Below are 17,847 nucleotides of genomic sequence, written 5' to 3'. Positions count from 1 at the left end.
GCAAATAATGATAACAAAGAAAGTCACTATAATACAAATAATTATAGAAGCACTAGGAACAATCTGGGGGGAAAAAAAAAACTAGAAGAAATTGATAAGCAAAATTTGTCAGGTTTTGATGCTGTGAAAACTGCAACAGTTGTCTCTCTTTAACTGTGTAAAGAGTTGCTTCCCATTGTTTGTGTATAGATTTATGATGACGTGTAATTTTTTTAATGATATAAGCTTTTGAGTAATTTAGAGTTACTTCCCTTTGTCTTTATATAAATGAGTGTTTGCCTGTACTCGCTCTTTTCATCTCAGGTAAATAAATACAGACGGTCCTTCTCCGTGTCAAACTAAAAGGACTATGTGTTAATTCATTTATCTTTTTGTCATAGTTAACTATCAAAGGTTAATAATTAACTAATTAATTAACCAATCAGATTGACACCATACAATGCACAACAAGGATGAAAACAGACAAAATATTAAGGAAAATCCTTGCATGCAGAAACCAATCCACAAAATCAATGAACACTTACCGGCTACAGATAAGATTGAATAGAAGTAAGCCATAACAAATAGAACCTCACACGATCCCAAGGGAACAGAAACTGCAAAAAAAATCCTATAAACCGACATCATTTTATCAAAAACACAAACCTGTGATTGCACTAGTCTTGGCTGACACCACACAAAATAGTTGTGAAGGAAGGGTCGAGGAGGGAAATCATCAACCATGTCCGAATATGTGAATACAAAATATCACCAGAACTAAATAGATAAAATTGTTATCAAAATTGAATAAATTTGTTATAAATTATAGACTTGTTATTTTATACTTTATTTACATGTCGAATTTGCTTATTGTAATAATATTTAATTTATAGATTTATTATAATTTTTTTAATAAATGTGTTATAATTTGATGTTATCGCAAAAATTTGCAACTAATTTTTAAATTCTTTAAAAATTGTTTCATCTAGGCAGTTTAATATGCGGGTGATACACAAATTCAAAAGCTCAACGATGCCATATGAACAGAAGCACGTTCTAAGTGAGGCCAACCCTAAGGTAGAGGGTTAGCATGTTACGATTAGACATGCTACTGATTGATTCCTTTGATTGCTTCCCTAAACTTATTCTTTCCTATTCTAATGTTAAACAGTTTTTGCTCTTACTTGCTTTGTATTGAGCTCTTTTAAGATTTCCTATCCAGAACATTCCATCCTCCATGGATCAAACGTGTGTGTGTGTGTGTGTGTGTGTGGAGGGGGGGGGTGAGAGAACTACAGAAAAATGTGTGATTATAAACAAAATATCAAAATAAGAATACTGAAGATTAGAAAAGTTTTTCTGATTTTCTATAACACACACACATATATATATATATATATATATATACACACACACACACACACACAGAGTGGAATGATAAATTTTCGTTTGATGAAAACCGGTTTTCTTTTTTTGTTGCAGACCATCTACTAGTTGGTCAGTTGTGTACAAATCTCAAGAGTGATAGAAGCCTTCTATTAGGTCTTAAAGTGACACAATGTTCAACGAATGAGATCGGAGATGCGCCACTGTATAACTCTTGCTTTCTACAAATCCAAGTTATTACAACAGAACCTTTGCCAGCACCCTCAAAATGCATCGCTGGATTGCCACGAATAACAGGGATGTGCCCAGGGTGATGAAAACACAGTTTTCGGGCACAGTTATGTTCTTTGGTGTGGTTTCAAGTGAGGGCCACATCATGCCACCTCACATCTTTAAAGTTGGTTGGTTTGAAATTCAACACCAAAGTGCACCTGGATGTGCTGAAGAGTGTGGTGATTCCCTGGTGTAATCAGATGGCCACTGGCAGACCCAGGGTGTGGCAGCCGGACTAGGCGCCAACCCACGTCCAAAGGGACAAGGGCTTGATTTCAGAAGGAGTGCTACGATTTTGTACCCTTCTCTTACTAACCCAAACTCCTCCCCTAACCTGAACCTGCTGGACTACTTCGTTTGGTTATACACCGAGAACATCACCAACATGACCTCTCACAACACCAAAGCCAGCCTAATCACCGTCATCCACTGAGTTTGTGGAAAAGGCATGTTCCTAGTCGCAGACCCATATTGAAGCAGTGATTGAGGCTGAAGGAAACAATTCAAGTTAACCAAATTGATTTTTTCAATAAAAGTTTTAAAATAAAGCTGTAGTGTTGTTTTCTTTAGGGCAACACTTATCGTCCTACTTATATATATATATATATATATATATATGAGATAGAGAGAGAGATACACACACACACAGACTTGTTACTATTTTTACTTGTCTGACATTCAAATAACTCCAGCATAAAAAGATTTTCTTAACCTGAGGCTTAACTGCCACTTACTCCACGGATATATGTGTGTGTGCAATGATGAATAAAACAGGTAAAGAGAATATTTTTAATAAAAAAAACTAGATTAGTAAAATAACTAATCTGAAGTAAAAATCCTACATTCAGTATTCAAAATATTGTTTAAAGGAGGTGACGTTTGATCAAACACGGCTGGCAAGCTATGAGATAAAATACCATTTTTTTTTCAAATACTCAAAATAGTTTTTCATGGTAAACAGCTGATGATCCTTACAATAATATCAGAACTAGAATAAATTCTTGGAAGCAAAAACTAATGATTGCAAGAGAATTAACTTACAATGAGTTTTCCAAAAAAATTGGGATTAAAAGTTTGTTTTCAAAGTTGAAAAATTTTCAAGACTATATTATATATATTATACTTATTCTTATTATTGGATTAGACAAACTTTTGTATATATATATATATATATATATATATTAAATCCCCGAAACAGTGTTTCATGGTAAACAACTGATGAACTCTTAAAAAATAATTACTATTACTATAGTGAATTCGAGAGAACAAGTTGATGCAGTGATTGAATGACTTACTGACTAAATAGTTTTCTAACGAATGATAAAAAATAATTTTTTTTTTGTATAGTTTTAAAGGTTAAAAACTTCCAAGACATATATATATATATATATATATATATATATATATATATATATATATATATAACCGTTTGTACACACAAAGTATAAAGAAAATTTTACCTTTAATTTTGATAAAATTTGAACTACAGATAAAGCGAATAAAAACATTTGTAAAATCAAAAAAATTGGAATCATTTTGACAGAAATTTAATTCTACAAAATGATAACCTTTTAGTTATATAGTTTCATCAATGTTTCCGATTAATGAAAACTCCTTGCAATTATTAAATTATCCCAGTGTGTTCAAATATTATGACCCTTAACATAAGGTCTCACATTAGTCTCATTTATAAAAACAGAAATGTAATTTTGTGTCATTTTAAAAAATATTTTATGACAAAAAAAAAAAAAAATGTTTTACAATCGTTGGAAACGTACCACAATGTTAATGTTGAACTGGTTTATTCATGAATTCAACGTCCAAAAATTCGCTGAAATACATTAAAGAATTACATAAACAGTCGTACACCTACATTTTTACCAAATTTGGTTAAAGTTTTGAATAGAAATACACCTGTAATAAAAATATCTCCCCATTTCACTCCCAGTGAAATTGTTGTATATTAAAACATGATGTGTGATGTCACAGGCAAGAAGCGGGAGAATCTCTCATCTTCTTTTCTGGTTTGATACGAGAGAGAAGACAAGTAAAATTTGTTAGCAGGTCAACTCCTCACCTGACTTGAAGGAGGGTACACTTAAAAATGAGACAATACTATGGTTAATGCAATGTTTTATTTGAATTTTAAAAAAATGACAAAATTGAAGCAATAAAAATATGTCTGTGGTCAAGTGTAATACAAAATAAAAATGGCTGACCTTCGAAGAAAAAGAGATGACAATCCAGTTAAAATGTTGAAAACTCATAACCTTTTCTTTCTACACAGGACAACAGATGATGCATTTCTCTCATCATAATGAAAAAAGTGACTCAAATAGATTAGACAGAGACTGAACCTGGTTTGGCAAATCCTCAACTGCATCGATAATTATTACAAAATTTATGCAAATGCATGCTCCCTCTCGCTCAGCAACAATCACCAACTCCAATGCTGTGTGCCACGGTTTCCTTTTCCATCTTTTCTTGTTCTGACCGTGTTGCTATCTCTCACATTGTAAACTGCTGAGGAGATGAGCATGTGTTCACGACTATAAAAAAAAAAAAAATTCTAAACACAAACTCCCACACATTCCATAGATATCAGTTGTGCTCTGGATACGTACGTGACACCATCGCAGAAAACGACTTTCTAAACATTAGCATCCACATCTTAGTCATCTGTCATATCAGCTTTGTTGTCAGTTGATGTTATCTTCACTTCCTAAAGCTCTCCCAGTCTGATCCAAGCTGCAACCTACCTTCAACTTCCCAAACTGGCAATTGTCCTCAGCTTTCACAAAATTCACTCCTAAAATTTTTGGTAAACTAACTCTAAATATATTGATATCTATTGTCTAGTCCTTTGCTCTAATCACTGGCACACCTTGATTAACAATCCTATTTTAGATGGTCTTTGTGTGCCTAGGTGAACAACTTTCTCTCCACTGTCTTTCTACTAATCCCACTTTCTTTGTTCTGCTGATAATCTTTTTGTTATAGTTTTTCCCTTTTTTTTTTTTTTTTCATTTCTTAACACTTTGTGGACGGTGCATATCGATAGTATCATATATCCATGTCATTTAATTAAAAAAAAAAAAAAAAAAAAGCTAGAATTTTTTAATACATCAAAATGAAAGCTTCCTGAAAAAAAAAAACCCAAATCAACATAAAGCTTCGTTCCAACAAAAAAAATAAATCATTTGAGAAGGAAGTTGTAGTTTGCTTGAAGCATTGTGCATAGTGTGAAAGGGGTTGTGTTTGGAGGCTATATCAATGCAGTTTGTGGGAAACACTGTAGACACGAGTTAGTATATAAAAGAATAATGACAATATTAGAACAAACTTTCAATAGTTTTCAATTCTATTACGTTTATAAATTGACTAATCAGAGAGACAGGAAAAAAGAAAAAGAAAACTGCAAAATTTTGTGCAACGTTGAAAAAAAAAATTATTTTTAAGGTAAATAAATGCGCACGAGTTTCATGTTAAAAGAAAAAAAAAAAAAAGATTTTAAAATGCATTACCTTAAAGACAAAAGGAACATCTTCAACGATACTGTCCTTTCGTTGCTTGGCAGCCAGCTGCCGATAATACATGTCACCATCCACTGAAAAAGAAGAAAAATAACAATAAAAAATTGACATAAAAACACTTAAAAACAACAATCTTAAGCTTGATAAAACTTTTCCGACAAACATTTTTGATTCGGACTTCTATTCTTTGCTATATTCTCTCAGTCTGAGACAGGGCTCAAAAGAGATTTGCCAACCTAATTGGTTCTGCACTGTCAACTAGGCTTCAACCTTTGTCCCATTAACAAAATGTTGCATCCCTCTGCCTGTTTTTCAAGTATTTTAATGGTAGGTGCTCTGAACTACAAGCCCTTGTACCCTCTCGACATAAATACTCCCGACAAACCAGAGATCCCCAGATACCAAAAAGCCTTCTACTCTAGTAGTTTCTTCCCTAGAACTGCTAGACTTTGAAATTTCCTTTCAGGTTCCTGGTTCCTTGACTGTACTGACATGCAGAAGTTTAAGTTCATCTTGCTGCTCAACTCCCTACATAGTACCCCTGCACATTATATACCAGATAGTAGCCCCCTACCTCAAAGTAGCACTGTGCTTTGTGTTTGAGGTGAAAATGTAATCACAAAAAAAAAAAAAAAAATATATTAACGTTTCGGCTGATGTAACCTTTAAATGTCTTCAAGTGCATCTTTTCAGACTTGGGAATCTTTGTTGAAGTCAGGGATCTGTATGGAATTTTGAATTAAATTGAAAATAAATAGAAATTGTAGTGATAACAAAAATGATGTTACCTCAGAAAAGTCCACATGTCTACGCGTTTTAGAAAGTCCCATTATTTAACAATAAAGAAACCAGAATGGTGACGTGCAACTGATTTTATGTTCAATAGCCACTCAAAAGTAATGCAAATTCTCGTTGTTCATATGCAAATTAGACAAACCTGGCCTGTACAAAAGCAAGCTGTTTGAAGAACCGGAGAGATCGTTTGAAGAGTGCCAGCCCTGCATACGTATGGTGTTGAAGTGTGACAAATAATTTGAATCAAACAGAAGCCCAAAGAAACCACAAAAAAGAAAATTATAGTTGTTCATAGGTGAAGAAACCTATAACCTTCCATTTATTTGTCCATGAGTAGATTGTTCTTATTCTGTCAGCTATGACTAGGTAAAAGTGCTCATTTTTGTTATTCTTAGTTATCTGTATAAAGGATTGAACATTATGTTTGTATTCATCCTTTCATCCCAAGCCAACCTAAGATGGTGGCCTGAATCAGGTGGTCTACACATGTAAGGTCCAGATGAAGCCATCTAGATGAACACTGCAAAACATTCAACAATAATTCTAAATTGATGCTGAGGTTGTTATATTTTACTTTCATCTTAACTTTTTCAGATTTTTCTTCATCTTTGTTTTTTAATATAGAGGCAATTCTGAACAAGGACCTTTTTTCTTTTAAATCTATAAAAGTGAAAGCGTCTGTCTGTGTGTGTACATTTCCCTACGCAATAACTCTGTCAATTTTAAGTCTACAGACTCGAAATTTGATATACAGGGTACTGAGATTTGGGAAAACCGATGTGATCGGTTTTTGGCCAGAAATTTGTCGATTAAGGGGTCAAAGTTCAACGATTTGACCTTTGAGAACTCTACCAAAGTCCTCCGACAATTTTCGGTCTAAACACTTGAAATTTAGATATAGGTTCCTTGGACATGGATCTAACTTAATAACTTAATTTGAGCTCAAAACAATAAATTTTAAGGGGTCATAATAGGGGTCAAAGTTTAAAAAATTGACCACTTTTTTTTTTCTTTTTGCTCAACATACATCTCCAAATATCCGGGCAATGCCGGGCACCCATGCTAGTAAATTTATAAAAATGAAATACAGGCTCAAGACCAATTTTCTAGAATTCTTGGTTCTAGAACCATTTTACTGGATTAACCATTTTGCCAGATCATCCAACAATTCATTAACCCTAACCCACTAATTATACTCTTTGCTTTTTAAAAACTTTCTCACCCCAAACAAGGCGTATTAGAATGCAAGTGGCTACTATCTGGGATCATGATTAATAGTAGACTGTGGGGGGTTGAGCAGGAAGGTGTCTGTTTACATTACATTTAAACTTTTGCGGGTTATTACAGTCAGAAGCAGAAAATAGGGAGGGAATTCCAAAGTTTAGCAGTTCAAAAGAAGAAACTATTAGAGTAGAAAGCTTCTAGCATATAGAAACCTCAACAATGAAGGGGTGATATTTTGCTGCTTGCCGGGTTAGTTGGGAGCATGTATGCTGAGGGCGCACGAGTGCTACAAGTTGATCAGAGTAAATTTCATTAAAATACTTGTAAGACAGACACATTGTAACAGTGGAATAGAGGTTGGAGGTTGGCCGATAGTGTGGAATCTAGTCTGGCAATGGCAAGATTATCAGGTTCTTTCATTATTTTATCTGGAATAAAAAAATGTCAGACAATCAGTTACCAGAAAATTGGAGTTACAGCTGGACTTTCAATTTGCATTTTCCTGTGAAACATAAAAACCAAGTTTTTCAGGGAGGGGGGTTTGCTGGTGGTGTTTTTTAAAATACTTCCAAAGTTTCAAAATTGGGGGGGGGGGGGGTATGGGAATATTTATTTTAGATTCTGATAAAAAAAAAAACATATATATATATATATATATATATATATATATATATATATATATATATTTTCCCCACTAGTGTTTAAGAGTGAAGAAAAAAGGAAAAAAGAAACAAGAAAACATTTTTCCACTGGTGTTTACGAAGAATGAAGGAAAAAAAAAAAAATGAAAGAAAAGATTTGTTACTCACTCCGGAGATCCCCAGTGCTTGCTCTGCGACTTAGGAATGGCGATTCTGTGTTCGTCTTTTTCAAGATTGAGCGCAATGGCAGTTGCAGAGTGTCGTAATGCGATTCATCCTTAAGACTAAGCTAAAAATGCAGGAGAGAAACCAAAAGTGAGACAAGCAAATAATTTCAGTGAATTTTTTTTTTTATTTTAAAAAAAATGTGTCTGAAAGTAAGACAAGTTACCAAACTTTTGACAAAGACAACATGCAAGATTTTCATGACTTTTGATACGAAAAATATTTCAAAAAAATACTTATATTTCAAGTATATATGTATTATTAATCATTAATAAAATCCACAATCCTTCCTGCAATCCAACCATATTTGGCACAAATAAACTACAGTCTATGACTGACTCGTTTATCGAGTTTCAATCATAGATGTCCAAAAGTTCATTCAATTTTATCTGGGGTCACTTTGGTGATTGTGTCATCAGTAAAATTGGTGATACTGAATGGGCTTCACATCGATCAGGCAATATCCCTCCAGATTTGTATTTATGATGCCATCTCAATGATAATGCCTATTAAAAGAATCCAGAGATTACTCTCAAATAATTAGAGATCATCACCTAAATTTAGTCTCGAAAGACAAGGGATAAGACCCGTAAAGGGTAGCTGCACATGTAATTAAGAGGCTAGGGTTACACAATCTCCATCAACACCTCTCCTGAATAGGCACTGCTAAAGTCATGGCAAGGAGTCTAAGATAAAGCAGAGAGCACATCATCATGACTTGCATCTTCCACTTGGTGAGGATTGTGAACTCATGTGACTTATTTTTCGCCATTCTTTCCGATCCAGGGCAAGTTGGTTGATGGACGCCCAACTGTTGAGAGATATCCAATCAAAAACATTTTCTCTCTACCTTTTCCTTGGCGTTCCGTTGTCTCTTTTGTCTTCTAACATACCCTCAAAGCAAAACTTTGACAGGCCAGTGGTTGATCGTTTAACATGGCCAAAAAGTTTTTTGATTTTATCAAATAGAGGAAGTAGGGAAGTAGTTTGATGGGAGATTTTGGTTTGTTCGATCAGGCGATGTACATGATTTTGAAACACCCCAATGCGATTGGCTGGTTGTTTAGTGCTTGTGATACAATGAAGGCCATATAAAACTACTGGGAGCACATATAGTACCTGGAATTTTCAAATTATCTCCCATTTTAGTACTGATCAGGCTGAACGTTGCTTACCTTCAGTGATCTGACGTAAACTGGTGTGCCCATCAGTGGTCTAATACAATAAAGATAAAGGCAGAAAGTTTTTATAAATTATTAACTTTCATCATCCCTTTCTTCTTCAACAAATAATTGTCAGATAAATATGCTCTTAAAAAAATCCTTATGTCATATTCGATTTTGGAACAATTCATTTTAAAATCGGCAAAATCAAAGCTTGTTATTTTGCATTTCATCTGTAATGATTGAGCACTATCAGCCAAAGTTGATAATGTATGTGCACACAAAGGTGAATAAGAATATTAATATCCAAATTTCTGATGACACATCTCAGATTCCCTTTAAAATGTCAGTATATATCAAAAAATATTTGAGAGGTCCAAAAAGCACAGCAATAAAAAACTAAAATGTTAAAAATTAAAGTAAAATATGAAATTTAAACAATGGCCTTTTAATTGGCTCATTTTTTTTTAAAACCACATCTGTTTCATTACATATCAAAATGTTTTGTATTTTGAATTTGTCAAAAAATAGCAAAATGTATATAAAAATAGATAATGTGTAGACACAGCAGCCTAGAAAGAAAATGATCCCCATTAATTTTTGATGAACATATTCCCTTCTAAATCTTGAACAAAAAACGTTTTCTTTGTATTATGGATTTTTTTTTAATGATACTGTGCAGACACAGCAGCCTAGAAAGAAAATGGCTGCTGAGTTCTTAGAATGCTTCCAACAAGTTTTGTAAATGATGTTTGTGACAATGATTTTTTGCAGACTGAAGAAATAACAATTTTCCAACTTGTCATGAAGCTGGTTGACAATTTTGAAATGATTTAATGGATTGCAAGCATCGGTTAATTGTCAATTTTAGGAGCTATGAAATCTGTAATTCACCATACACATTGATCGATTATTTATAATCGATCAATAGTCAGCGATGAAAATGTTCAAAAGATAGATTTTGTCATTCAATATAAAAAAAAAAAAATTTTTGAGCAAAGCAAATTTTCCTTACAAAAAATTATCTTTATAATATGGAGTAAGGATTTTTTTTTTTTTTTTACAGAAAACTCAACTCAGTGGCCATTTTCTTTCTAGGCATTACCCAAAAATGGAATAATTTTTAATATCGTCCCTGATTACATTTGGATAAAAAGTTAAATGATAAAAAGAAACTTATAAATTGATAGGAACGTAAAATTTTTTAATCTTTCAAAATAATTTCAGAATTGAAATTAAAAAATTGAAAATCGATAACTGTTGCTTCATTGTCTGCAGTAATGAATAAAAAATTAAAAAATGTAGATTGATTAAAATAAAATAGCAAAATTTTTAATCAACAGAATGTATTAGGTTGGTGCAAAAATAATGTTTTTTTATATATAAGCTGAACATCAAAATACAACATTTATTTTTGCACCAACCTAATATTTGAAACTAGGTTTAAGAGGGAAATATTGTATTTAAAGTAATTAAAGTTTGTTTTTTTTTGGGGGGGGGTCAAACTTGTTAATTTTGGATAGTAATATACCCATTAAAAGAGAAGCAAAGAGTTTGTTTTTTTATTCATGAATAAAATGTCTTTGGCTCGTGTTGTTATATCAAGGCTTTGTGCAAGTTGCAAGTTATAGTGAAGATAAAATCTCTCTACTTTGAACTTTTTTTTAGCCGCATAATTGCGGTAGTGTTATGAGAATGGGTAAAAAAAAAAAGCTCAGAGATGCATCTTTAAGAAAATTGTTAATTTTGAATAAACAGACAACACGTCTTTGAAGCTACGTTAAGATGCAAATATTTTATTAAAAGCATTAATTTTTTTTAAAAAAACATGACATTCAAAATTTTAATTTGTTTTAAAGATGCTTCTCAGAGTTTTTTTTTTTTTTTGCCAATTCTCATTAAAACAATCTAATTTTTGTATAAATTTTTTGTAGTTTTTAGTAACTTTTTAGTCTATACGAAAAAAAATGTTAATAGCTAAATATGTAATGAAATTAATAAGTTTACTAATATACGCTGGGGAGGGAGGGGGGTAGATTTGCACCTGTCAACTAAAAGCATCAAACGCATAGAATGAAAAGAAAATCAATGAAACTACAGATATAAGTAATAATCAGTATTACATCACTGTTTTGACAACTTTTTCTCCTTTTTTAATGTTGGTCTTGAGCATGAAGAGATTTCAATGCTGGGATTTTTATTTTATTCACAATGCAAAATTGTGAAGCTTTTTGTTAAATCTAAAAGTCTTTGTGTCAAATTTAAGAATTCTGATAATACACTAACTCCCCCTTTTTCAGTCCAAGGGAAATAACTTATTTAATTTTTTTTTTTTTTTTTTTTTAGATTGTACCTAAAGGAATATAAAAAGGGTTTCGAACTGAAACCTTTAATTAATCCATGAGGTAGATTGTTCTCATTCTGTCAGCCATGATTGGGTAGAAGTGTTATTTTATGTTATTATCTGTCATAAAGATTAAATAATCCAGAAAACTGTCACTTAGAAGTAATTGTTAACTTTGACTGACGACAGGTATAAAACTGTCAAACAAAAAATAAAACAAGTTGATATATCTAAAAAAGAAAAAATTGTTAATATTTTTTCTCTTCATGTGATTCAGCATTAAAAAGGAATAGTAAGTTGTTATGCCATAAAACAAAAGTGAATGTAATCACAGTTCTAAGAAGAAATGCAATATGATAGGAGGAAGGGGGCGGAGAAGAGGAGGAGGGGGAATTATAAGTGATTATAAGAAAGCAATCAAGAAGAAGAGTTGAAAGAAAGTTAAGAAATGTTTAAAAGTTATCTGCATTTCATGATGAGTTAAGATTTTGGGGAAAGAATTGCAGGGGCGGGCGGGGGTGATAAGTAAAAGAATTTAAAACAATCAAATGAAATACAAAACAGAAAAGAAAAAACATACAGAAATGGAAGTAAAACATTCATTTATCTGATCCACACATCTAATAGGATTATATATATATATATCATTAGTAGGGCTAGGACAACAGCATATTCCTTTCATTGTTTTGACTCTCAAGTTGATTAACTCTGTGTCGGATATATACTCGAGAGTCAAAACAATGAAAAGAATATGCTCTTGTCATAGGCCTGATCATTAGTTATCATTCCAAAATCAGAAGACGTATTTAATTCACATTCAGAAGTTTTTAATTATATACTTCCAAGAGTAATGATTCCTATTTTTTTCCCCGCCTGAATGGATCAAAATGAGAGCTGCATTGCTATGATGACTGAACTTGTGCATTCATGACCTGAAAGTTTTATCTGATATTGATGGTGTGAGACTCTAGAAAAGCAACGCCTGTTATGGCCATGCATCAGAAGCAGAGATGCATCATTGAATTCTTGGCAAAAGTGTATTGAAAAGGTGATGATTATGTATAAAAATAAATTCTGGAGCACAAAACGTCACCCCTTTTAATGGTACTACTCTTGTCTTTATAGCTTTTCAACTTTTTGAGTTAAAAAAATAGGAAGCTTTACTTTTGGAATGACCCTCTTGTGTGGGTGTGTGTATATATATATATATATATTGGTATATTTAGGCAGCATTTTTTCATTCAAGCAAATATTATTAAATGCAACCGAGACACTTTGCTTTATGATTCTTTTTCTTTTTAAATTTTTCGATTTTCCGTATAATCTTTTTTATATCAAAATCAAAAATATAAATAAAAGCTCCATAATTGTTGCTGTCACGAGCACTTTTGATTCGTCCACGAATCATCGAAGTAAAAGCGGTTGAAGTAAAAGTGCGAAGGAGCGAAAACGAGAATGAAAAGTGAAAACTAAAAATAACTAATATACTTATAAAAATAACTAATATACTTATAAAAAAGCTGATAAGGCTAACATCTTCGTCATTCTTATCAAATCCAATTATAATGTAAAACTTTAAAATATTATTAATGAAAATACGAAATTTTAAAAAAATTAGTCAAAATCCTACAAATACATTAAAAACGCAAGTTAAACTAATTACAACTAATAATGCACAAATTGGTAATTATCAACTCCCTAAAATAATTGGACACTATAAACCTGGTTACTTATATGGCACAGTTAAGATACATAAACCTGATTTCCCACTACGACCCATCATATCCCAAATTCTTACTCCCATCTATCATCTAACAAAAACATTAAACAAACTTAGCCCATATACTCCGAGCAAATATAGTGTTAAGGCCACACATGAACTAATGCAGTTATTAAAATCAATGCAAGCAGAGAACAAAATAATTGCTTCTCTTGATGTAGAAAGTTTATTCACAAATGTATTTGTAGTAGAAACAATAGATATAATTATCAAGGACATTTATAATATTCCATCACTCTGCCCTCCCCCCCAACTTAAAATTAATAAAAGAGTATTAAAAAAATTACTATTAATCTGCACTACAAAAGTACCCTTCTATGACCCCAACGATGACATATATACCCAAATAGATGGAGTGGCAATGGGATCAGACCTTGGATCGACCCTACGTGAATTCTACATGGCTGATTTAGAGAACAAAATATTTATAAATAATATAAAGCCCCCTATATATGTACCCTATGTGGACGACATCGTTATTTTAGCTGAAAATAATGAAATGATATAACAACTACAGTACCTTTTTTTTTTAAAAAAAAAAACTCATTCCTTAAATTTACAGTAGAGTTGAATAATAAAATTTAATTTCTTGATGTCCTTATTGACACGTCCAATAATACTTTTAACACCTCTGTATATAAAAAAAAAAACAATGAGCATAAACTCCAGCCTCCTGAACTTTAAAAGTGAGTGCCCACAAAGATATAAAATAGCCATAATAAAAAATTTATTAAATCGCAGTAAAATGATATCCACAAAAAAAGCACTACTCATTGAAAAAACATTAAACAAGTACTCATCAATAATCATTTTCCTAATTACATGTCGATGAGCAAATAAAACGAATGCTACAATCCCTTGAAAACACTAATAATAATATTAGCCAACAGCGCCATGCAAGCTCCATTAATATATTTTATCAAAATCAAATGACACCTAACTTCAGAATCAAAGAAAACGCAATTAAAAATATCATACGTAGATACTTGACACCTATTGACAGTAACTCTAAAATTAAATTTATTATTTACTACAAGAATTTTAGAACATAAAACCTTGTGTATATACATTATTCCTTAATTGGAATTCATTTTTGAGATGAGCATTATATATATTAATTTATTTATATTTCGGACTATTATTCTCATCTTTATTAGTTGTTTTTCATCTTTTATTGGTTGTTGTTTTTTCACAACGTTTCGGCCAACTATACCTCTGGCCTTCGTCAGGTGGTAACCGCGACAGATAGGAACCTTGAATCTCCTAACTGCATTCTCAGCAATCACTGCCATCTGTAGATGTTGTCATCTTACCACGTTTTTAGCCAAGTAAACCTCTGGCTGGCCAGAGGAATAGTTGGCCGAAACGTTGGGAAAAAACAACAAGCAATAAAAGATGAAAAACAACTAATAAAGATGAGAATAATAGTCCGAAATAAAAATAAATTAATATAAAACCTTGTGGTTAGAAACAACTCATCACTGGTTATTAAAATGTTGGAACAAACCAATGTATAAATTCAAATGCTCTATGGGAGAATGTAATTCTGAAAATAATACATCCATTGGGCATACAATGACAACGTTGTCCCGGCGAATAACCATGCATCTAAATAATATTTGTACTATATATAAACATTTGATAAAAGAACATAACTGCCCCCCCCCCTCCAATCTTAGAAAGGTCCTCGTTGACAACCTAAAAATTATACAACATGAAAATATTGAAAAATTAAAAATTCTTGAAGTGTCATATATTAGGAACACTATAAATGATATTGCATTCGGGAAAAGCAGTAATGTCTTGTGTAGTTTGTAGTGGACGGGCTTTGTTAACAGTGTCCACAAACTTTATTGATTTTAATACTCGTATTTTTAATCGACTTATAATTTTAATCGACTTTTCATTGACTCTAAATATTTTACTTCATCATCACCTAACGCCGTTTACTGTATATTTTAGTTTTCACTTTTAATTCTCATTTTTGCTTCTTCACACTTTTACTTCAACACCTGAAGATGATTCGTGGAAGAATTGAAAACGCTCGTGACCGCAACAATTATGGAACTTTTATTAATAGTTTTGATCTTTATATAAAAAAAGATTATTTGGAAAATCGACAAAATTAAAAAAAAAGAATCATAAAGCAAAGTGTCTCCGTCGCATTTAATAATATTTGCTTGAATATATATATATATATATATATATATATGACTACTTCATTTAATCACATAAATTAATATACGAAAGTATAATTTTATGCGTGAACTTTAAGTATTTACTTCAACATTGCTCAATACGTAGGTAGAGCTAGATAGTATTTATTGCCATATATATTTTTATAAATTACTATATGAAATACATCTTACAATGTCAACTCTGACATTTTCCCACATGTGTTTTTAATTCAGTTACTTATTTTGGTGTTCAACCACCTCTACAGGCGCAACCGCATAGCCTTCTAGACTGACGGATGCCAACAACAACTTATTTTCGAAAGGGGTTATAGATATTACAACAAATGTTTTTTAATTAATGTTTTGCAGACATTGTATATATCCATTTCCTTTCAGCTTTTTTTTTCTCCTCCAAATCTTTTTTCATTCTACATAAAAAAATTTCTAATAGTTTTTTGAGGAACATGCATTTGCTGCTGAGGAATTGTTCAACAAAATATGTGTAAAACATACTTCATAAAAAATGAATAAAAACTTATAATGGAAATCAAATACATCTTCTGGGTTTGAAACGATAACTAATGCTATAAATGCTCTGAAGGTGAAAATTCATTTTCATTGAGCTTAATATTTGTTACAATTCGAAATATAATTTATAGAAAATATACTTTAATAGTATATATTTTCTTATAATCATATAAATAAATAATTAATTTGTTTATAACTGGGTGAGCATGATCAATTATGATAATTAACCATTAACTTCCTGTAAAAAAATAAATAAAAATGTTCACCATTTTTTTTTTTTTTCAAATTTCAGAGATTTTGGGGACACAAATTGAACGAATAAATTGTGTGATTTAAAGTTTTCTTTCTTCATGCATAATCAGCCATAAAACCCATGAGATGACCTAAATATTTTAAATGCAAATTTTGAAACGTTTTATTCGAGAGTTAAAAACCAGTGAAAATATGACTCCATACATTGAGTGGCAAGCAAGTCAAGATTCACACATGCGCAGATGTGAAAAATGTGCTTTATAGTTCTTTTTTATGAGATGTTAATCGACTAAATTATATCTAGAATTTAATCGACTAAATTATATCTAGAATTTAATCAACCAAATTATATCTAGAATTTAATCAACCAAATTATATCTAGAATTTAATCAAACAAATTATATCTAGAATTTAATCAACCAAATTATATCTAGAATTTAATCAAACAAATTATATCTAGAATTTAATCACTCAAATTATATCTAGAATTTAATCAACCAAATTATATCTAGAATTTAATCAAATTATATCTAGAATTTAATCAAATTATATCTAGAATTTAATCAATCAAATTATATCTAGAATTTAATCAATCAAATTATATCTAGAATTTAATCAATCAAATTATATCTAGAATTTAATCAACCAAATTATATCTAGAATTTAATCAATCAAATTATATCTAGAATTTAATCAAACAAATTATATCTAGAATTTAATCAAACAAATTATATCTAGAATTTAATCAAATTATATCTAGAATTTAATCAAATTATATCTAGAATTTAATCAAATTATATCTAGAATTTAATCAAATTATATCTAGAATTTAATCAATCAAATTATATCTAGAATTTAATCAATCAAATTATATCTAGAATTTAATCAACCAAATTATATCTAGAATTTAATCAACCAAATTATATCTAGAATTTAATCAAACAAATTATATCTAGAATTTAATCAAACAAATTATATCTAGAATTTAATCAATCAAATTATATCTAGAATTTAATCAATCAAATTATATCTAGAATTTAATCAATCAAATTATATCTAGAATTTAATCAATCAAATTATATCTAGAATTTAATCAACCAAATTATATCTAGAATTTAATCAACCAAATTATATCTAGAATTTAATCAACCAAATTATATCTAGAATTTAATCAACCAAATTATATCTAGAATTTAATCAAACAAATTATATCTAGAATTTAATCAATCAAATTATATCTAGAATTTAATCAACCAAATTATATCTAGAATTTAATCAACCAAATTATATCTAGAATTTAATCAAACAAATTATATCTAGAATTTAATCAACCAAATTATATCTAGAATTTAATCAAACAAATTATATCTAGAATTTAATCAATCAAATTATATCTAGAATTTAATCAATCAAATTATATCTAGAATTTAATCAACCAAATTATATCTAGAATTTAATCAACCAAATTATATCTAGAATTTAATCAAATTATATCTAGAATTTAATCAACCAAATTATATCTAGAATTTAATCAACCAAATTATATC

General features: G+C 30.7%; 1 protein-coding gene across 8 annotated transcripts in view; it reads right to left on the bottom strand.

The window, feature by feature from the left end:
• Nucleotides 1-17,847, bottom strand: part of LOC145270111 (chloride channel protein 2-like) — a 328,843-nt gene that overhangs the window by 54,537 nt on the left and 256,459 nt on the right. For all 8 annotated transcript variants that reach the window (XM_080125735.1, XM_080125715.1, XM_080125717.1 and 5 more), the window contains 2 exons: nt 8,000-8,120; nt 5,163-5,245 (listed from right to left, as the gene is read on the bottom strand). In XM_080125735.1, coding sequence (XP_079981861.1) covers nt 5,163-5,245; nt 8,000-8,120 — 204 coding nt within the window. The remainder of the gene's footprint in view (nt 1-5,162; nt 5,246-7,999; nt 8,121-17,847) is intronic.

This window comes from Euprymna scolopes, chromosome 4 (assembly GCF_053919585.1).
Source record: "Euprymna scolopes isolate OS-2025 chromosome 4, ASM5391958v1, whole genome shotgun sequence".
Classification (NCBI taxonomy): Eukaryota; Metazoa; Mollusca; class Cephalopoda; order Sepiida; family Sepiolidae; genus Euprymna; species Euprymna scolopes.
This window is presented reverse-complemented; position numbering and strand designations above follow the sequence as displayed.